Below are 21926 nucleotides of genomic sequence, written 5' to 3'. Positions count from 1 at the left end.
TTTGTTGGTTATAGAACATTTAGGTTGCTTCCATTTTCTAACTATTGTGAATAGAGAAGCAGCAAACACTACTAAGCAAGTGTTTGTGGTGTAGGGTGTTGAGTCCTTTGGGCAGATGCCAAGGAGTGAAATAGGTGGGTAATATGGTAGGCTTATTTTTAGTTTTTTGAGAATTCTTCCCACTGATTTCCATAGTGGCTGCACCAGTTTGTAATCCCACCAACAGTGAATAAGGGTTTCCTTTCTCCCTGCATGCCCTCCGTCGATTGTTGTAGGTTGTTTCGTTGGCATTCCGACTTGGGTAAGATAAAATTTCAAAGTTGTTTTGATTTGAATTTTCCTAATTGCTAGGGGTAATGAACATTTTTTGAGATATTAGCTACTATTTTTCTTCTCTTGAGAACTCTCTATTTGGGTTCCAGACCCATTTTTTTTAATAGATCATTTGTTTTGTCTTAATTTTTGAGGCAGGGTCTTTCACTGAACTTGAAGCTATACATTTCAACCAGGCTGTCTGGCCAGCGGGAACCTGAGATCCACTGTCTTAGTCCTGAGATCTTTCTTAGTCCTGGGGTTCTAGACAGATGTTGCTATGCCTGGCTTTGATGCGGGTGCCAGGGATCCAAACTTAGTTCCCATTTATGTGTAGCAAGTACTTTACTCACTGAACAGCGATACTAGCCTTTTTTTGTTTTTGTTTGTTTGTTTTGGTTTTTTGTTTCATTTTTAAAATTTATCTGTTTATTTTGAGGCAGGGTTTCTCTGAGTAGCCCTGGCTGTGCTGGAACTTTCTCTGTAGAACCAGGCTGGCCTCAAACTCGGAGATCCACCTGCTCCTGCCTCCCAAATGCTGGGTTTAAAGGCGTGCACCACCATTGCCTGGCCTTTTGAAATACAGTTTGTTTTTAATAGTTAAACACTTTAAGTTTGTTTTCCCTTGAAGTGGCTAACTTGTGTCACCCTTTTGTAAAAGTAAAAGGATTTTTTGATTTGCCTAGATGGGATTTCACATGATTTCCTGTTTTCCCTTTGTGTCTCCTTGAGCATTTCCAGATACACAGGATCAATGGAAATCTACTAACATGGTGGACAACACCCACTAGGGCACAGAGCCAGTGGTGGCTTATAATAATTTTTCCAGCCTTGTGGGATCTCCTGAGAAAATGATTTTTCCAGTATTCTTAGTGACTAAATATTTCACCCAATTCCATAAAGTGGACAGATTTTTTTCCTTACAATTTGAATAAGTTTCCTGAAGTTAAATGATTTAAAAGGAGAGAAATTTAATGAGGCATCACTTTTTGTGTTCACTGTGGCATATATGTGCCATGTATATGGAATGAAATGGCTATATCCAGTAAAATCCAACTGTATGTATCTCAGTGGACATTTTATGGGGAAAAGACCAAGCATTTGGTGCATATTCAAACAAAAAGATTTAACAAGGAGCTAAATGCTAGTTAGTTCTGTGGAAAAGCTTCATTCTACCAGCAAATAACGTTGTAGAGATACGTTTTAGAAAAATAAGTGGTTCTATGTATTTCTGCTTCTCAGTTTCACTGTGTGCCTTAAGCTGCTTTCTTCGCCCCCGGAGCCCTTGCCTTCCAGACACCCCTCCTCCACAGTAGACACCCCTTTTGGAACCAGGTATCTATGGCATGGTACCTGACACTTTGGGATGAGAGGGGCCATCCCTCTTCACAGCCCAAAGTGCCCATCCCAGCAGCAGCAGCGCTTTGTAAAGGCTTGGTGACTAGACGCCACCAATGTCTGCCTTACGAAGAGAGTGAGTATCCACAGTGAGTCTGAGTTCATGCGTCTGTGCTCGCTGCTTTGGAGTCTGTGCTGGTGAGGGGTGGCTGATGAGAGAGGAGAAGAGAATGAGATCTTTCCAGAAATTAAACTTGTGCTTAAGTAGCTGTCAGGTGGCACCATGAGATCCCAGAGAGCAGGAAGCAGCAACAGCTTAGGGAGACTCCAGGTTGTCTTCTTCTAAGGAATTCTTTTTCAGTCATCTAACGTCCTGTCTGTTGTTGAATGCTGATGGAGAAATCCCTGCCTGTGACTGTTGTGTGCTCAGGGTGGTTCCTCCTAGGTGTGCTCTTGTTTGCAGAAACACGCTGAGATGAGGGCCCAAGAAAGGCTTTCTTGGCAGACGTTCTCTTACTGCTGTTAGTTAAAGTGCCCATGAGCTGTTCCTAAAATCCAGTCATGTGGAGTACGTCATGTAACCGAAGCTAATTTTAACATGTTTTAGCAGTTGTAAGTGCAAGGCTTTGATAAGTCATGCCTCTTTTTTTTTTTTTCTTATAAAAATTGAAAAAATAGGATGGTAATGACTTGTTTGACACGTAGTCAGTGACATAGAACAGTTGTGACATGTGTCAAATAGTTGAACCCAGCAGATGCAGCAGGTGGTAGCTGGTACCGTTTAGATACAGCGGACACAGGGCAGCATTGTCAGTGCTGCTGGGAAAGCTGGAAGGTGCACTGTGAGCGTTTAGTAAGACACTGTTTGCTGCTCTCTGCTTCCTTTCCCCACCTACAACTCTTCCTTCGGCAGCTTGACTTTTAATATCTGATCTTCATCTGTGTTGTTTTCCCGTGTATATGGAATTTGGTGATGTCAGCCACCTCTTTACATTTCATGTTTCTACCTTTAATAAGCTAAATGCTGCCTTGTTACTGCTTTTTGATTTTGTAATGCTGTTGTTTTTTATCTCCCTAACACTGTGACTTCCTTGACATGACCATTACTAAGCTTGCTCTGTAGTGTGTGTGTACAGCACCGTAGAGTGTCAGTAGTGGGAGTGTTCTGGCTCCCCTTTTAGTATTTATTGTACATTTTGTGCTTCCTAACCATTGAGAGGATTTTGTTAGTCAAATATATTTTGAGTACTTGGTATCTCAGCTGCTTGATTAGGAATAAATATACCCAGATAAGAAAGATCCAGTCTTTGAAATCAGTAGGCTTGTGTGCAAGCTATGTGGAGAGACCACATCATAGGAGTCTGTGACATGTATGATAAGATACCTGGTCTTCCAGTCTTCTGCAGCCTCACTCCCAAGTTCAGACCTGAGTTGCTATCTCTGTAATGATCCCCCTACAATCTCAATTTCATATAGCCCATAACAAGACTTGGGTTTCCTTTCTTTGCCCCCACCCTTACAACCCTGCTCTGACATTTCTTTGACTGCACCAAGGCGTCCACTCCATTTCTTCTCTAACCCTCATGTCCTCACCTCTCTCCCTAGATTGCATAGGCTATCACACACTCTCTTGCTGCATGTCTCTCCCTACATGTACTCACTTTGCTCAGCTCCAGGCTACTGTGGAATGTTAGTTGAAGATGTGTTACATTCGTTTATGCTGTGGAATATTTGTTTAATGATGCAAAGATGTGTTGCATTCTTTTATATTGCATTTGTTCAACTCTGTGAAGCTGTGTTACTGTGCCTGCCTTAAACACCTGATTGGTCTAATAAAGATCTGAATGACCAATAGCAAGGCAGGAGAGAGAAATAGGAAGGCTGCTAGACAGAGAGAGTAAATAGGAGCAGAAATCTAGAAGAGGAGAGCAAGAGTGAGGAGCCAGAAAAGGAGAAGGAGAGGAGGACACCAGGGACCACTCAGCCAGCCAGCCAGCCAGCCATGGGGGAGGGAGGGGGAGGGGGAGAGGAAGAGGGAGGGAGGGAGGGGGGAGGGAAGGAGGGGGGAGGGAGGGGAGAAAGAAAAGAAGGAAAAGAAAGAAGGAGAGAGAGAGAAAGAAAGGCAGACATATAGAATAAAGAAAGGGAAAAAGCCCAGAGGCAAAACATAGTTAAAGAGAAATGGGATAATTTAAGTTAGAAAAGCTGGCTACAAACAAGCCAAGCTAAGGCTGGACATTCATAAGTAAGAATATGTCTCTGTGTATTTATTTGGGAGCTGAGTGATGGGCCCCAAAGAGTTAAAAAACAAACCAACTACACCAAGCATGCTGCTTCTTCCATGTTAGTCTCCAGTGACAATTTTCTGTCCTACGCCAATGTTTTTTTAATTTTAAATCCATGGCTATTACTTCAGCCCATTTTTGCTGCTCACCAAACCTAGTATGTTTTTCCTAGTAATTTTGGATGTTTGTTTTATTCTTTAGCTCTCATCAGAAGTTCTTCTCTTGTTCCATCCAATGGGACATTGCAATGTCATTGAGAGACGATCCTGTTTCCACTAACAAAGCCTGCACCACACTGGCTTGTATTCTATTTCTTTCTTTCTTTCTTTCTTTCTTTCTTTCTTTTTTTTTTTTTTTTTTTTCTGGAGCTGAGGATCGAACCCAGGGCCTTGTGCTTGCTAGACAAACGCTCTACCACTGAGCTAAATCCCCACCCCCCTGTATTCTATTTCTTTTGTATTCTACACAGATAATTGGATCTGTATGAAGTTTGAATTAGAAATGTCCCCCTGAGGCTCCTGTATTTGAACACTTGCTCCCTGATTGGTGGTGCTGTGTGGGAGGGTTGAGGAACCTTTAGGAAGTGGGGTCTTGCTGGAGGAGGCACATCTCTGGGAACCAGCTTTGAGAGTTCATAGCCTTGCTGCCTTTCTGACTCTCTGCTTTCTGCCTCTGATTGAAGATGAGCTCTTTCAGCTTCTTGCTCTGTCTGACTGATGCCTTGGGTCCCCCTCCAGCATGGACTCTCCCTTTGGAACTGTGAGCCAAAATAAACCCTTTCTCCCTTAAGTTGCTTTGGCCATGGTTTTTATCACAGTAGCAGAAAAGTAACTAATCCTGAAGTTGGTACCTATTGCTGTGACAGTCCTGAGCATGCTGTTTTTCGGAAGAATGTGGAAGGCTTTGGAACTTTGGACTAGAAAAGCAGCCAGTACACAGTGTTCTTCCATGGTGTCTGCTTTATGACTCTGGGTTGCTGCCTTGGCTTCTCTCACTGATAGACTGTGGTCAGGATGTAGAAGCCAAATCAATCCTTCCCTCCTGTGGTGGCTTGAATGAGAATGGACCCCGTGGTCTCATGTGCTTCGGTGTTTGGTCCCCAATTGGTAGAAATGTTTGGGAAGGATTAAGAAGTGTGGTTCTGTTGGTGTGTCAGGGGCAAGCTTTGAGGTTTCAAAAGACCAGTGCCAGTCCCAGTGCCAGTGTGCCTTTCTGCTCCTTACTTGTGAAGTATGGAGACCTCTCAGCTGTCCCTGTGGCCGCGCATGCCTTTGCTCGGCCGTCATTGACTCTGAAACCATAAGCGAAGCTGCTTGTTTGCTCGCTCGCTCGCTCCCTCCTTTCCTTTCTTTTTCTGAGACAGGGTTTCTCTGTGTAGTTTTGGTGCCTGTCCTGGATCTCACTTTGTAGACCAGGCTGGCCTTGAACTCACAGAGATCCGCCTGCCTCTGCCTCCCAAGTGCTAGGATTAAAGGCGTGCATCACCAGTGCCCAGCTTAAATGCTTTTTTTTATAAAGACCTTGGTCATGTCATTTTGTCACAGCAATAGAAAAGTAACTAAGACATCTCCCCAAGTTACTTTTGGTCAAAATGATTATCATAGCACCAGTAACCCAAACAGTCCTTTACTGGACCGACCCCTCTGTTTGTGCCTAGTGTTCTAGACCCTAGCACTCACATCAAGGCATCGAGCAGTTCTTTCTTACCCAGCCAGCAGTGATTGCTTCTCCTCATTAGTGTACCTTGAAATGCCTGTTCTTGGCCATAGACCTGCCTCTGCTGCTGGTCTTGAGTGCTGCTGAGTGCTCATGCTTACAACCAGACATCTTTAAAGCTGTTTTGCCTGAAGTGCTGGTACCTTTTCCACATTCTCCTGCATTCCTGATGCAGTCGCTGAGTCTGTTCTTCCTCCTTCTTCACTTACTCTCTAGACTCGGGCGTGTCCTCTGTCCATGCTGGTGCAGCTGCACATGGCCAAGCTATCAGTGTGGCCAACACAACGCCATAAACTTACTAAACCATTCGAGGTTTCTTGCTGTGGGATGTATGGCAAATGTGTTGCTAATTAATCAATAAAACACTGATTGGCCGTTGGCTAGGCAGGAAGTATAGGCGGGGCAAGGAGGAGAATAAAGCTGGGAAGTGGAAGGCTGAGTCAGAGAGACACTGCCAGCCGCCACGATGAGAAACAGCTTTTGAAGATGCCGGTAAGCCACGAGCCATGTGGCAAGGTGTAGATTAATGGAAATGGATTAATTTAAGCTATAAGAACAGTTAGCAAGAAGCCTGCCACGGCCATACAGTTTGAAAGCAACATAAGTCTCTGTGTTTACTTGGTCGGGTCTGAGAGGCTGTGGGACTGGCAGGTGAAAGAGATATATCCTGACTGTGGGCCAGGCAGGAAAACTTAAGCTACAAATGGCGTCCAACGTGGTGGCAAGAGTTTCCACCTAAAACCTGAAAAAAGATTCTAAAACGGAGCTAAAAACAGCTTCCTAATTGTCTCTCTCAAATGAGCAGCAGCTGCTGGTTTGAGCTATTGGCGGGTTCCTAGCGCATGTGCTTGATCTGCAGTAGGGCGGAAATGAGGCCTCTGCAAGTGGCACATTAAGCTGCATGGTGGATTTAGACTTTGCTAGTATAAAAAAAAAAGAAAAAGTTTCTGGACTACATGCTGCTTGGCTAAAAGCATAGACCCATGATAGCTCCCAGAGCTGGTGGTAAATGTAACCATGTTGGGAAGCTGAGGTGGGCAGAGCCAGCAGCCACAGCTGCTGCAGTTTAAGGCAAGAGATTCACAATAAGACAGATTCAGATGTAGTAGTTTACAATGTTTGTAAAAGATACGTAGGCTTGAAAGAGACAAAAAAGGTGATATATAGAGTTATAGAAACAAATACATAGTTTTAAAAAATAAAGTCATTAAAGAGACAGTAAAGGTAGTATAAAAAATAAGCCACGTAAAAATGGATATTACACAGAGACTCTGGATTGTGTTGTCTTTGGGATTTTTAACTGCAGAGAGATATTTGATTGTAAAGGAAGCTGAGTTAAACCAATATGCATATTTTAAAGATATCTTGACTTCAAAATTTCGATGTAAGGATATGTTACTTTGGAAAGGAGACTCTGCTTTTGTTCCCACAGAAAGGCAAAGGTTATGGATTTGTTCCAGATTCAGATACATCAGGTTTGACCAGCCAAGACCCCCTGAAAGATCTCCGATGACACCATGGCCCAGATGATCCAACATCCAGAATGGTTTGAAGGCATCTGGCTCAGACAATACAGCCTCATGGACTATTCCATAATTCTAAAATTTTCTTTGTTTCCCCATAAGATACAGCACCCCCTTCCAGCAGGAAGTAGTAAGAGAAGCTACGCCCAAATTCCTAAATTATATGTAATTTTACTTTGTTAAGGTTAAAACCTTCCTTTTTGAAAAAAAAAAAAAGGGGGAAGTGCTGTGGGATGTATGGCAAATGTGTTGCTAATTAATCAATAAAACACTGATTGGCCGTTGGCTAGGCAGGAAGTATAGGCGGGGCAAGGAGGAGAATAAAGCTGGGAAGTGGAAGGCTGAGTCAGAGAGACACTGCCAGCCGCCACGATGAGAAACAGCTTTTGAAGATGCCGGTAAGCCACGAGCCATGTGGCAAGGTGTAGATTAATGGAAATGGATTAATTTAAGCTATAAGAACAGTTAGCAAGAAGCCTGCCACGGCCATACAGTTTGAAAGCAACATAAGTCTCTGTGTTTACTTGGTCGGGTCTGAGAGGCTGTGGGACTGGCAGGTGAAAGAGATATATCCTGACTGTGGGCCAGGCAGGAAAACTCAATCTACAGTTTCTAGAGGTGACATTTGTGACCACGTGTTGCTCTGTCGAAGACTGGATAAGCCATGCCTTCGTGTTAGATTCTTTGTGCTCTTAAGTGTGGTCTCCAGACTAGTAACATGGAGATCTCTGAGAACTTGGTAGTTCCACCAAATCTGAGGCCCCAGTTCAGAGGCAGGAACAAGGATCTGCACTGTTTACAATTCCTTGGTGACTCAGATGTACATCAAAGCCCACACAGCATTGATTCTATGCCTTCAGACTCTCACCCTGTTCTGATAACTATCAGCGCTGTGTTTCCATCCTCACTCTTCACTTGGATTTCCAGCTCATCTGAACACTTGATAAAGTACTTAACCTTCTAATGGAGACCTACATACCATTAAATATCCATAAGAGAACTCTTGAGTTCTCACACACTTGCCCCTCTTAGAAGGTGACTTCTACACCTTGGTAAATGGAGGATCTGTATGATAATCCACAGAGGCCAATGTTCAGAACCTTTACATTATCTATCATAGATTCTCTCATTTTTTCTCACATCCAGTCCATCATCAAATCCTGTCAGATTCACCTTTAAAGGGACAGTGGATTCTGGACATGCACGCTGCTTCTACCCAGTCCAAATCTCCTTCATGTGACAGCCTAGTTATCTCAGCAGCTCTCCAACTGGTCTTTCTGCTTGTGCCTTAGATCCCACAGTATTTTAGTATTGTATTCTGAGGGATCCGTTGTAGGCATGGCTCGACATTGCCTTTACAAGAGGCTTTGCTTCTCTGTAAGCATCTGAAGGGAGCCGGTTCTCTGCCTTGTCACCTCCTTCATCCCAGTCATACTGAGCCAATAGGAGGTCTTGAATTTGCCATGTATGCCCTCGGGCCTTTGTTCTTTGTTCCTTCTTCCTCTTGGAAGTCTCTTAGCCAAGGTATCTATAGTCTATTGTGTTTAATAGCTCACTTTCTATATTTTTTCTGTTTATGGAAATATTTATAGTCATTTTCTATTCCACGAGTATCTTTCACCTAATAAGCTTCTGTTTGTTGATTGCACATAACTGGATGTTAGTCAAAAGATGTGCTCAGCAAATATAAATTGGGTGAGTGAGTAAGTTTCTAATCTTCACTCACCACTGGTGCCTTAGCCCACTCTCTCCTTTTGATCCCACAGACATGACACTGCCCTTCCAATAGGTCTCCTTATTTTCCTTCTTTGTCTCTGTTTTTCACACATTATGTTCCTGGCTATGGTGTACTGAGAAGCAGATCTCCAGACGTAGGCCCACTTCCCAGTTGCTAGAACTTGTAAACAGTGCCTTGCAAAATGGGATTGTTGCAGATATGATTGATTAGGGAATTTTGCAATACAGAGATCATGCTTTTCTAGGTCAGATCAAAGTCCTTTCACAAATGCCCTCATGAAGAGGCAGAAAGGGAGATTAGATAGCCACGTGAGGAGAGATGGCATGCAAGTAGAAATAGAGATTGGTTAGTGTGTCCAGGCACCTGGAACACCTCTACCCACGTGGGTGGAAAGAGGCCATCAGGGGATTTTCCTCTAGAGCCCCCAGGTACAGTACTGTCCTGCCAGCACTCTGGTTTTAACTCGGGGAAGCTGATGTTGGGACGCTGAGGAATTTAACAATCCCAAATTATTAAATCTTTTCTGTGATTTTAATCCAAGTCTGTGGTAGGGCCATGTGCAAAGTCAAAAACAGATGTTAGTCATCATCTTGTAAAATAATTGCTGATAAATTATTAAGGTATATAAATGCAAATTATAGAGGTCTGAGGACATCAAGACCTGGATTGTGAGGCTCTAAAAGTGTTTTTAAGATATGTGGATGGGTACAATTTATAAAGGTATAAAAATGACTTAAGTTATATAAAAATGTTTTAGATTTTTCCCTTGCTATGCTATTATTATACTAAGACTTTAAAAACTCAAAGTTTTAGCATTAACCAATGGAGTTCTGACAAGCTATTAGCTAGCTCTGAAAACACTGACTACTTACCGTTCAGTCACAAGCTTAGGATTTTAAGTTTCCTTTGATTGTCCTCTAAGTATAGACTTAAAGGTGCTTCTCATCAGACCAAAGACACCTCTGTCCAATTTATATCTGACTCTCTGGACAGAAGAAAAAATGTTCATGCTTTTTAACCCAAGGCCATACCTTTTGTTATAACCCAAAGATGTAGATCTGTTCCCGTTGTTCTACAGACACCAATTAACTGCCTTTTCTACAATGTGGATTTCAATACAATGGTAATGCTAATATATCTAAACTTTTTATTTCCTTTGGTAAACTAAAATTCATATAAGCTTCAAGGAATCAAAGTCATAAAGCTTGCATCCATCTGTCAACAAATCGAACAAAAAGGGTTCCGAATGTAAGATTTTTCTTTTTTTCTTAAGCTCCTAAACTGTAACTTCTGCCCAGCCTGTATCTTAACAGATTTCCACCTGGCTATCGATCACCATCCGGGGAACACCTACAAATTACAAGCTATTGAGCTATGGACTTACTAAAAGCTAATATGAGCCAGTCCAACTGATATAAATGCTCCCTGTCCCTTCATCTGGAGCAGCTCATCAGATGCTTCTGATAAACCAGCCTTTGACTACCCTCTCAGCCTTCCTAGGCTCTTGACAACCTGTTTCAGTTCAGCTGGAAACAGCTTCGAAAAGCTTTGTCCCTGTTTGGGCGCCATCTGTGGGGGTCCTCTTTCCCTCTTGGCCTGTTGACCATCAGTGTGAGAAGGGAAAGAGGCAGAAGGAGCAACAGAAAGCTTTGTACACGGCCCATGAGCACAAATAGAGACAGCCCTCCAGGAGACAGATTTCAGTGAACCAGCTCATTTTCATTGGTGAACCAGCTCAATTTTATTGCAGAGTATGAGGAACATATAGGATTGGGGAGCCTGGGGACAAACCCTAATTTTCATTAAGTGGCACACTCCTATCACAAAGTTTAGTATGTAGCAGTAGGGTCCATAGCAGAGCTCCTAGCACAAGTCTTCTCAGCAGGGATCTGTGCCAAGGGTCAAGCTAAAGATGATCAGGCATCTGGTTTAGAGAAGCTTTTAGATAAGGTCAGTCCTGCAGGCCCAGGGACATTCTTCAGATAAGGGCAGGTAGAGAGCAGGAAGCCTTGCTGGGGAAGGAGGGGTTTCCATTTTGGCGAGCTTAGAGAAAGCTGCCAGGCTGTGGCACACTGCGACCTCTAACCAGCTAGCAATCTATTACTCCTGTCACCTGTGGGTTCAAATCCAAACTCTATGACCTGACTACTCTCCTCTCCGAATGTGCTTCACTGTTCTGGCCACATCCCTTTAGCACCTGTCAGTTCTTACTGACACCGGGGTTCCACCTTGCCTTGACATTGTCTCCATCCCTCCCACCGAAGCTTATGTGTTGTGTTTTCTCAGAAGCTGGCCCTGACTTCCCCAAAGTGAGGTCCCCCCACGTTCTCAAACACGTGTGTTTACAGAAGTGGTTTTGTATGTCTTCCACTATAGTGAGGGTCGAATACTTGGAGGGCGTTAGCCGTATCTCATTAATCCTTGAAAACTGTCTCTGAAGCTAGTCCTCTAGCTAGTGTGTGACAGGCTGATTTACTGGTCACATGAAACTCCCTTCCAAAGTACAATTACTCTGTAACTGGACTTCAGTGCATCTGTGACCTTCCTGAAAATGATTTTGAAAAAGACTGTCAATCAAGACTAAGAGGGCAGCTTGAGATTCAGTACTCAGGTACACTATGGGCAGCTTGAGATTCAGTACTCAGGTACACTACGGGCAGCTTGAGATTTTAGTACTTAGGTACACTATGGGCAGCTTGAGATTCAGTACTCAGGTACACTATGGGCAACTTGAGATTCAGTGCTCAGGTACACTATGGGCAGCTTGAGATTCAGTGCTCAGGTACACTATGGGCAGCTTGAGATTCAGTACTCAGGTACACTATGGGCAGCTTGAGATTCAGTGCTCAGGTACACTATGGGCAGCTTGAGATTCAATACTCAGGTACACTATGGGCAACTTGAGATTCAGTGCTCAGGTACACTGTGGGCAGCTTGAGATTCAGTACTCAGGTACACTATGGGCAGCTTGAGATTCAGTACTCAGGTACACTGTGGGCAGCTTGAGATTCAGTACTCAGGTACACTATGGGCAGCTTGAGATTCATTACTCAGGTACACTAAGGTTTCCCGTACCTATATGTTGTAGTTCATGTAATTCTTCAACTCCGTGTAAAGATCTTACAAACTGAAGAAAAGAGTGCTGGATTACTCCTTAGGGACCAAGAGCACTTTTGGAAAGTGCTGGCGCAAGCCCCACCATGCAGTGTGGCTGCCTTGACCTTAGACTTCCTCTGGGGAGGGTGTCTAGAATGCCAAGATTCTGTTCGTGCCTTCCTCAGCCCCTCATACATTACCACAGCAGTCTCTGGCAACCATCTCTGGAGGCATTTTATTTTCAGTTCATACTTTCTTTTCTTTCTTGTTCCGCTCACTCATTTACTGCTGTGCTAGGTTTGAGTTTGTATGATTGTGTCTGTTGCTAAACAGGACTGCGGTGCTGACACTTCGGGCCGCACTTTGGGTTATTCCAGGCAGGTTAAGCGCAGTCCTAGTGCATGGGGAGCCGTAACAATGAAAGCTTTAAACGGAGCCTGTGCTTGCCCTTCCCTATAACCTTAAATAGGAGGAGGAAGTGTGATTTGGACGCTGTCCACAGGTCTTCCAAGTCTTCTGCTTTGTGCTTGTTTGTTCGTGGGCTACTCTTCAAAGGTCATGCCAGAGCACTTACCGGGACAGCCCAGGAAAATTATTGGCAGGGTTAGATTGTGAACTCTGACCTGTTCTTCCAGCCTTTTAATGGTAGGAAGGATTAATTAGTCAACACCTGGAACACACTTAGCCTCTGAAAAGGCAGCGGCAAGGATTTTCTGGACTCTGGAGTGATGTTGGCGTCACGGTACCCTAGTCATAGTCCTGTGCTGTTTTAGTTAGGAAGGGGACTGTGTCAGTCACATTCTGTCACTGTGACAAAGTACCTGCGCAAGTCACTTTGCAGGGCGAAGGTTCCTTTCTGCTCCTGGTTCCAGGCCAGAGCTGACTGGCTTAGTTTCAGTAGACCTATAGTGAGAACATCAAGAGAAATGACAGGAGATGATTACCCCATAGTGGCTAGGAAGTAGGTGGGATAGGCAGGTACCCGGAATAAAATACGTTATTCAAAGGCACATCCCTAGCAGCCCACTTTATCCAGTCAGGCCTACCTTCCACAGTTACCACCACCACCACCACCACCACCACCACCACCACCACCACCACCGCTTAGCTCAGCGCTTCTCAACCTGTGGGTCACAATCCCTTTGGCAAACCTCTGTCCCCCAAAATATTTACATTATGAGTTGTAACAGTAGCAAGATTACAGTTAATGAAGTAGCAATGAAAATAATTTTCTGGTTGGGAGTCACCACACCATGAGGAACTGTATTAAGGGGTCGCAGCGTTAGGAAGGGTGAGAACCACTGACTTAGGTAGAGTCCTCTTGTCCAATTACTGTCTGAAGGGCACCTCTGAACACGGTCTTTAATCCACAGGAATAGAGTATACTTCATATCCGAGCCACCACACCACAATCAATCTGAAATATCTGGAGACTAATTCTGAGTTTTAATGTGAGTGCTTACCACATTAAAAGCAACTTTAGAGGGCTTTGTATTATCTCAGCCATTCTATTAACACTGTTTTCAGGCAGTGGTTGTGTTGACCCTAATGCTTTTCTGTACTGTTTTATTCCAGTACTTTTTCTGTAAAATATAGCATCCATTACAACACAACTGCCTCTGTTAGGAACTGGGTAGAGTAGACTCACAAATAAAACCACACCAGGTTCCCCCTTTCTTGTCTTTTGGCTCTAACTGTCCTGAAGATGATCAGGGAGTGGTGGCAGAAATTTCAGAATCCCCCCTTACCCTATTTTTCAGGGATCAGTGAGGCATCTCAAAAATCTTTAAACCTATTTGCTTATTATAGGATCATAAGTGTTTGTAGGGAAAATAAGGAGAAAGGTAAATGACTGCCTAGTATGCTGTGAATCTAACTACATATTATTAAAATCAACTTTTTGTAATTACATTTAAAGATGTTAGTAGAAAAATCAATGGCAGCAATGATGCTCCCATATGGTGATCTTTGAAGGTGATACTGAGATCAGCACTGAACAGAATAGAGTTCATGCAACAAATGTGTAAGGCCTTTGGCTTTGGCATAGCAAGCTTTTGTTGAGAGCTGCATTTTTGTGGGGTTTTGTTTGTTTTTGTTTTTATTGTAAAATTTACAAGCAGAAAGTTTATCATGCTTACTAACCCTTTTAAAATATGCTGTGTGGTGGGATTAGGTACAGCCGCAGTGCTGTGTGTCACCATTTGTATCTGATTTGTTGGTGTTCCATCACTGTAACCAATGCCCGAGATAATTGAAGAAGAAAGGTTTATTTTAGTTCACAGTTCCGGAGGTTTCAGCCCATGATCAGTTGGCCACATTACTTTTAGGCCTATAGCATCTCCTTCGAGGGCACATCCCCTGTGTCTTAGCTGCTGTTCTGTTGCTGTGAAGACATTGTGTGCAGGGCAGCTCTTATAAAGGAAGCATGTAACTGGGGGCTTACTTACAGATTCAGAGGGTAAGTTCGTAACCATCTTGGCAGGAGTATGAAGGCATGCAGGCAAGCATGGACTAGAGAAGTAGCCAAGAGATCCATTTGGATCCACTGGCAGCAAGCAGAGAGAGAGAGAGAGAGAGAGAGAGAGAGAGAGAGAGAGAGAGAGAGAGAGGAGAGAGAGAGGAGAGAGAAAGAGAAGAGAAGAGGAGAGGAGAGAGAGAGAGAGGGAGAGGGAGGAGAGACAGAGAGAGAGAGAGAGAGAGAGAGAGAGAGAGAGAGAGAGAGAGACAGAGAGAGACAGAGAGAGACAGAGAGAGAGACATTGGGCCTGGCATGGACTTTTGAAACATCAAAGCCCACCCCCACTTACAAACCTCCAGCATGAAAATATATGGGGGTCATTCTCAGTTAAATCACCATACCCAGAGACCACAAGAGCTTCCACTAGATCCTGCCTCTTACATAATCCACTACCTTCAAGTAGTTCAGAGGTGGGGAGGAACCTTTAACATGCAAGCCTTTACAGCAATGTGTGAGATACAAACTGTAACACCATCAACTTCCAAAACTACTGCATCTCCCAAGCTGAAACTCCAGTGTGGTTTCTTCTGACTCTTGTTTTTTGTTTTTGTTTTTAAGTGAGTTCTATGGCTCAAAATACTGTAGGACAAGTAGCCAGCACGTGGAGACATGAAGCACTCTCCTCTCCAATACTGTGTTTCCCTCTAAAGCAGTGATAGATTGCCCAGTAACAGCAGACAGTCATAAAACCTGGCCTAGTGCCACTCACAGTGGACCAGAAAGGAAGAACGTACAGAGTTGAGTGATCAGCACAGAGGCACTGAAGGGATTGACCAGGAGACCTGAAAATCACCTGTGTGGATAGGCTCTGATGAGTGTTGGTGACTCTCCACAGCAGCATGGCTTTGGTGCTGATGTGGGGAAACTGCAGTGGAAAGGTGGGAAACATGAACAGTGACGGGCTGGCATCTGCTCTAGATAAACCTGTTTGAATAGAAATAGTTTGTGACTGTGGCTCTCCTTTTGAAATGGATTGGTATGTTTGATGCTAAAGGTGTGCTCCATGAAGGACAGGTCCCTGTTGTAATGGAAGTGGTCTTTGTCACACTGGCTAGTCTACACTGCTTGCCTTGAGGGTCTGCACTTGCCAAGGATGCTGAGCTTCCTACCTTCACACAAGATCAACTGCATGGGTCATCAGAACCGTGGAGCACTTGCTTCTGATATAAAACAGAAAGATGTCATCCTCTGCACTTGCCAAGGATGCTGAGCTTCCTACCTTCACACAAGATCAACTGCATGGTTCATCAGAACCATGGAGCACTTGCTTTTGATATAAAACAGAAAGATGTCATCCTCTGCACTTGCCAAGGATGCTGAGCTTCCTACCTTCACACAAGATCAACTGCATGGTTCATCAGAACCATGGAGCACTTGCTTCTGATATAAAACAGAAAGATGCCATCCCTTGATTTCTTTCCTGTCTTCTTTGCCCTTTGCCTGCTTTTGCTGTTTTCCCCTTTTCATCCTATGCAGTAGGTGTGTGCATCTTCCTTTGCTCGTTTATGAGCATCTTGCTGCTCCCGCACTGGCTCGTCCTGTGTCTTTCTCCTGGGACAGTTCCTATGTGGTGACTTTATCCTCCTCCCCTTTCCTCTTGTCGGCTTACTCAGCTCATTCAGCAGCCACAGCCCTTTGCTGACACTCTTCTCCACTATGAAGGAGACTGTGGCCTGTGGCCACTGTCCCTGTTCTGACTTCTGTTACTGTACCTGGAACAGTTTACTGAACACATCTATTTCCCACACCATACACTTCTGTCGGACCGTAGACAGCTGCCAGATCTTCCTGTCTGGGAATTCCATGTGCCAGCCTCGCACATGGCTCCTACAAAGGGAAGAGTGGTTTGAGCAGTGTCACAGGTGGTAGATGAGTCACGGTTAGGATCGAAAAGTGGCCATTGGGCTCTGCAGAAGAGAGATAAGCAGTGACCTTTGCCAGAGCTTTTTAGCTGGTAGGCCGGATGGGGAGGATAGGGAGGATAGGGAGCCAGGTATAATGGGAAGGGTTGGGAGGTGGAACAGGGAGATGACCAGGACAAGGAATGCAGGTACCACTAGCCAGAGAGGACAAGGGTCTGCAGTGCCATCTGAGTGTGTGTCCCTGGGATGAGCATGGCGGTGCCTGTACGTATTCCTAAAATGGCTAACACACATGAAGAAAGCAGGCGTCAGCTTGTGTTTGACACACTGAGATCTGTTTGGGGAAAGACATTCTTGCTCTAGAAGCTCTTGGTGTCTCTTGTTTACTGTTTACCAAACATCTGCTTTTTAGTTAAAAACAAACCAAGCTTTTTGAGTAGGCGAGTCCCTCCCTGTCATTTGAGTCTCTTAAATTCAAACACAATGTCCTGTGTATGGCAACGTTTCAGAATAAATCCAGAGTTTGATTGCTTTTTTTTTATTTTTGACATCTAAATTACAAACTACACGTACATTTCAAGTCATACTTCAAATCAAGACAAGATTGTTTAACTCTTGATAGTTTACATGTGAACGAATTATAAGATGCAGGCGTGAACCCCTTCCCTCCGCGGTGGTCCCCGCATGGATGCACAGTTGGGTCTGCAGCTCCTTGGCTGGTGCTTTCAGTTCTAACATTGACCATCACACACCTCGGGGCAAGGCAGTGCTATGAAATATTATCACCTTGCCGTGCACAATTTAACGCTTACAGGTAGTTTCTGGAATTTTCCGTCTAGTCGTTGAACCAAAGTTGACCTCCAGTGGTTTGGAGGGGGCTTGCCTGGGGAGGACTGCTAGTGTGTGTCTTTGCTGTGAGGAGAGAACAGAGCTGTGTCAAGGTGTCCTGCTGGTGCAAGCTGCAGCGAGGCAGCTAAGACTGTGGGCCAGCATTTGCTTCTTCCTGATCAACCTAATGGGATCACAGTAAGACTCCATGCATTGAGCTGAGTGCTAGCATGCAGTAGGGAGAAAGAAGGCCTAAACCCCTTGCTTCTGAGTTGAGCTGTAGTACATGTGTAGCAGATGGGAGTTCAGCACTAACACACATCAAGCAGGTTGTGCCAGCCTCGGGAGACAAGTTTCAGAGAGTGGGTAGGGTCATATGGAAAGTCCTAGACTACCTGAATAGTGCTCTACCATAGACAGAGCCCTCCTGTAAAGACCTTTTCTGGAGAGTGAGTGGCTACTGCTTTGAGCCCAAACAAATTATTAAATAAGGAGTCAGAAAACTGGGGTTCAGATCCTAAGACCCCACTCGAAGAGCAGGAGGTTATTAACACGCATGTTGATAACCCAGAGCCTTGTCTCACCTTCCCAAAGCATCCTGGAGATGCTCAGAGGAGATTTGGGCTGTGAAGGTCTGGGCAATTGCCATGGATGGTACCGAAGTGAATCACCATCGTGGTCCCCAGCAAGCAGATGGCTCTATTCTGAATACTTAGGCAACTGGAACTGTGGCATTTCCACCCTTACACCACCTGCCTGATAACTGATGTAAGGACACCAAGAATTCAGATGAATCATGCCAGGGCAGTGTTGTTACATGTGTTTTTTAAATTACCTTTCCTTTTGTTACTGCAGGATTTGATGTGACTTTAACTTCTGATAAGTGTAGCCGCTGTAGATCTTCCATTATACATGAGTTTTTAAAACTGAACCTTTTGGGGGTAAGCTATAGTTAAGATGCCTTGAGAAGGAAGAGAATAGAAATTTGGGGGTGGGAGACTACTGCGTATGATTTCTTGAAGAAGTCAGCAATCGTTGGCTACCTCTAAGTATATAAAATCAGTTTAATTGTAACTTTATATAAGTGTACATCTGTCACATAAATCCATGCGAGCCGCTGTGGGAGCGGGTTCTCTGAAATCCCTGAGGAGGTGTTTGCGGATGGATTGTGAAAGGACAAAGTAGGCAGCTTGAATTTCACAGCCCGAGGCTTTGAGGGAGATATTCGTTGTTAGTGAAGCCTTGCACCCAAGTTCAGTCCATTCACCATGAGCCTGCTCTGCCACAGGTTCCGAGTCCGAGGGGTCCCTGACTTGCCTGGAAGCTGTGACAGCACACTCCTTTGAAGAGAACGACGTGCCCGTGAGCAGTGGAAGACACAGAATGTCCGAAGGAAAAGACTGTGGCGGGGGAGATGCGCTCTCCAACGGCATCAAAAAACACAGGTACGGTGGACGGTGGCCTTGGCAGCCGGCAGAGGCGCCGGCACACGGCTTGAGGGAGTGAAAACGAGTGCTGTCCTCTGCTTCCTCCCCAGTGTTGGGTGTTGGTGTTGTTTGCTGTGCCCCTCCAAGACAGGGCTACACTGGAATCCTTTCTTTGTCTGCTTAAGTGCAGGGCAGAGCACAGGCCCGGCTGCAGCAGCCGGGCTTTCAGGGAATGTCCAGAGCTGCCCTTGGTTGGAGTAAGGTTCTCAGAACCACCCACTGAAGCTGATGCTCTGCTCCCGTTCATCATTCATCTTTCATGACTCTGCCTCCCAATGCTATTTTGGTTCCTAGTCATTTGATCTTCTTGTTGGTTTTAAGAGTGAATAGTAATGTTGCCAGCCTGCTGTCACAATCTAGTTAAATTTAAACAAAGGCTGTTCCTAAGGCCAGGATTTGCTGAACACATCCATTTTACATGCTCTAATAACATTAGTTTGGTTTTATTCCCCTGATGGGCTAGTGCTAGAGATAATCTGAAATGACAAGATGTAACAGACACCCCAGTTCTCTGGTTTCTGACAAGTTCACAGACAGCGTGGTAAGACTGCTTGTTGATGTTCATGGAGAGACATATTTTATAAAATTACCAACAAGAAAGATACCATGTTTTCTTTGTAAGGAGATGCTAATGGTTAATTTCTACAGAACAGTCTTCTGTATGTTCATACTGTAGATTGTATAACACTATGATTCTGACCACAATTGCCTCAAGCATTGTCGAGGACCAATGTGCACACCACTGCTCTGATGTGTGCTTCCCCTTGTTAAAAAAGTACCTTAGTTTGCATTTCTTTTTAAAATATAAATGGATTTTAAGATGTCTTGAAAATTCATGTGACACTTAGGAACTAGCTAGATGAAAACAGCTCTCTTTTACTGAGTTTGATTCTTTCAGTGGGGTCCACTATTACTGATGGTGTGGCTGGTAGTGAGTGTCTTTCACAGCTCTTTTTTGCACTTAGCAGTAGTATCTGTGGAACACAGGACTAATGTGTGTCCAGGACATGAAACACCTACTAGTAAACACATATGTATTGTTCTCAGTGAGAAAACAAGCAAAATATTTGGGAAAATAAAAAATGAATGAGTTCTTGAGATAGAGTTACTAAATTACCCAAATGAGTGCGGTGCCTGGTCCCAGCAGCTGCCCAGTGCTGTGGCCTGTGGGATTCCCTTCTGACCTTTCACCCTTCTGAATGCGCACTGTCACAAGACAGGAGCTGTTTTGTATCCAGTGTGACTTTACTGTGCTAGTGTATTCTGTTCTCAGTCATACCCAGAAGGACACAAATACGCAACTTGGAATTGTTCAGAAAAGATCAACTCAGGCCAAGTCTTAGGGAGAGGAAACTTAAGTAACTAGAGACCTAACCAGAAAAGTTACATTTATACAGCAAGATGCATCCTGTTAAAATTGTAACTGTATGACACAATCTTCTGTTACTCTGTTTTATCAAAAGTGGAGAAGTTAGGAAATTGTCATAAGCCTAACAATTGCCTGCTTGGGAAAGGTAGCTTTGACAGGAGGCTTTCAAATGTCTGTGTTTTAAAAGGCTGCCCTGTAGTCAGTGGATATATGGGTATATGTGGATTACAATTTTTTTTAAATAAGAAGTGAGAAATTTTACTAATTATAAACCCAGCTTAACTGATATGCTGATAATTTTTAAAAGTATTTCAACCATTTTTCTAATATTTCATGAAACTATTTGTCCAGTAGAAATTTAATATAAAAATGATTAAAATCTCAACTACATTCATCTAGACAGTACTTCCTCCCCCTCCACACACACACAAAATATACGTAGTTGGTATGTCAGTGCTCAGCCTCTACCACGCTATGGTTGGTTACATTGACAAGGCTTCTAGCCATCTGGGCCAGATTCCAAAGGAGCAGTTCTCTGTACTTGCACCTAATTTCTTTTGCGCTCTGATCTTTTAACTTGCAGCACCTTTCCCCAAATAGTTCCCTTAGTTAAAGTGTTAGCTGTGGGTTTCAACATGTCACTCGATATAAAGTAACAGATACAAAGGGCGGAGTCAGCACATGCTGGCCCCAGGGGAGGTTTTGTGAATGTCGTTCCTTGTCTCAACCCCTCCCACAGGTTGGAGAAGACACAAGCGATCCTTCCTGGTAGATGAACTTACCCCCAGTTAGGAAGTATTGCAGCAAACCGCAACAGCAGAGGCACTGCGCTGTCAACAGCTACAGGAAATGCTTAGTGATGAGACATTAAGACAATTACAGCATCAGGAGGTGGACAGGATTCTTGACTCATTCATTCATTCACTTTTTATTTTTTACTGTTCTTAGAGCCCATAGCCAGAGACACAACACACAAAAAACTTGAGAAATAAAATTGTCACTCTCCACAGATGGCATATTTGTCTACATAGAAGACATATAGTGTCCATAAAGAAGTATGAGAGTTAGTAAAAATATTTGGCAAGGTTGTTGCATACAGAATTACATTTTTGTAAATTATCAACAGAGGAAAAGAAACATTTAGAGCATCTGCTGAAAGTAACAGCCTTATCAATTTTAGCTACTCCTCCCCCCAAAAATACCACCGACTCATACAGGAAGAAAAAGGTAATGATACTTATTGAAAATGAACACTCATTGTCACAGAGGTCCTCTTGCCAGGTTGATCTGTAGATCTAATGTAATTTTAATTCAAAATACATTCTTTTTCCATGGAAACTGGGGAGTAGGTTCTGAGGTGTACATGAAGTAAAAAGGACTTTGAAGAATCAAAACCAGGAGCCAGATCACAGGAAAGGATGGATGCCATGTTCTCTACCAAATGTCAAGGCCTGTGACAGAATACTTAGTTCAGCTTTTCCAGGAGCTAGATGGACCTGTAGGAAAGACTCATAAGGAGGAAAGCTGATCATGTGTAATAAGACTTGTATAGCAGATCGGGGAGGGAGAGACAGGGCTTGGTATGGAATGATTATAGTCATCTGCTCTGGGGAGGGTGAGCAGTGGGTCTGTCTCTCTCCCTGTCTGCAGATTCATTTTCTATGGGTTTAAGCTACTATATATAGAAAGTACTTTCAAATGTTGAACTGATTATTCTAACATTTTTATCACGTTAGGTATTACAAGTGCTCTGGAGATCATTTAAATATACAGAAGGAGGTACACAGGTTTCTGTGCACATAGAACCCAATTTTACGTAGCTGGCGCCAGCATCTGCAGATTTTTATATGAGGA

General features: G+C 43.8%; 1 protein-coding gene across 10 annotated transcripts in view; it reads left to right on the top strand.

The window, feature by feature from the left end:
• Positions 1-21926, top strand: part of Osbpl1a (oxysterol binding protein like 1A) — a 191967-nt gene that overhangs the window by 110946 nt on the left and 59095 nt on the right. For all 10 annotated transcript variants that reach the window (XM_059246373.1, XM_059246372.1, XM_059246374.1 and 7 more), the window contains one exon: positions 18505-18661. In XM_059246373.1, coding sequence (XP_059102356.1) covers positions 18505-18661 — 157 coding nt within the window. The remainder of the gene's footprint in view (positions 1-18504; positions 18662-21926) is intronic.

Source organism: Peromyscus eremicus, chromosome 19 (assembly GCF_949786415.1).
Source record: "Peromyscus eremicus chromosome 19, PerEre_H2_v1, whole genome shotgun sequence".
In the NCBI taxonomy this organism is placed as follows: domain Eukaryota; kingdom Metazoa; phylum Chordata; class Mammalia; order Rodentia; family Cricetidae; genus Peromyscus; species Peromyscus eremicus.
The sequence above is the reverse complement of the archived record's forward strand: the minus strand, read 5'-3'. Positions and strand labels throughout refer to the sequence as shown.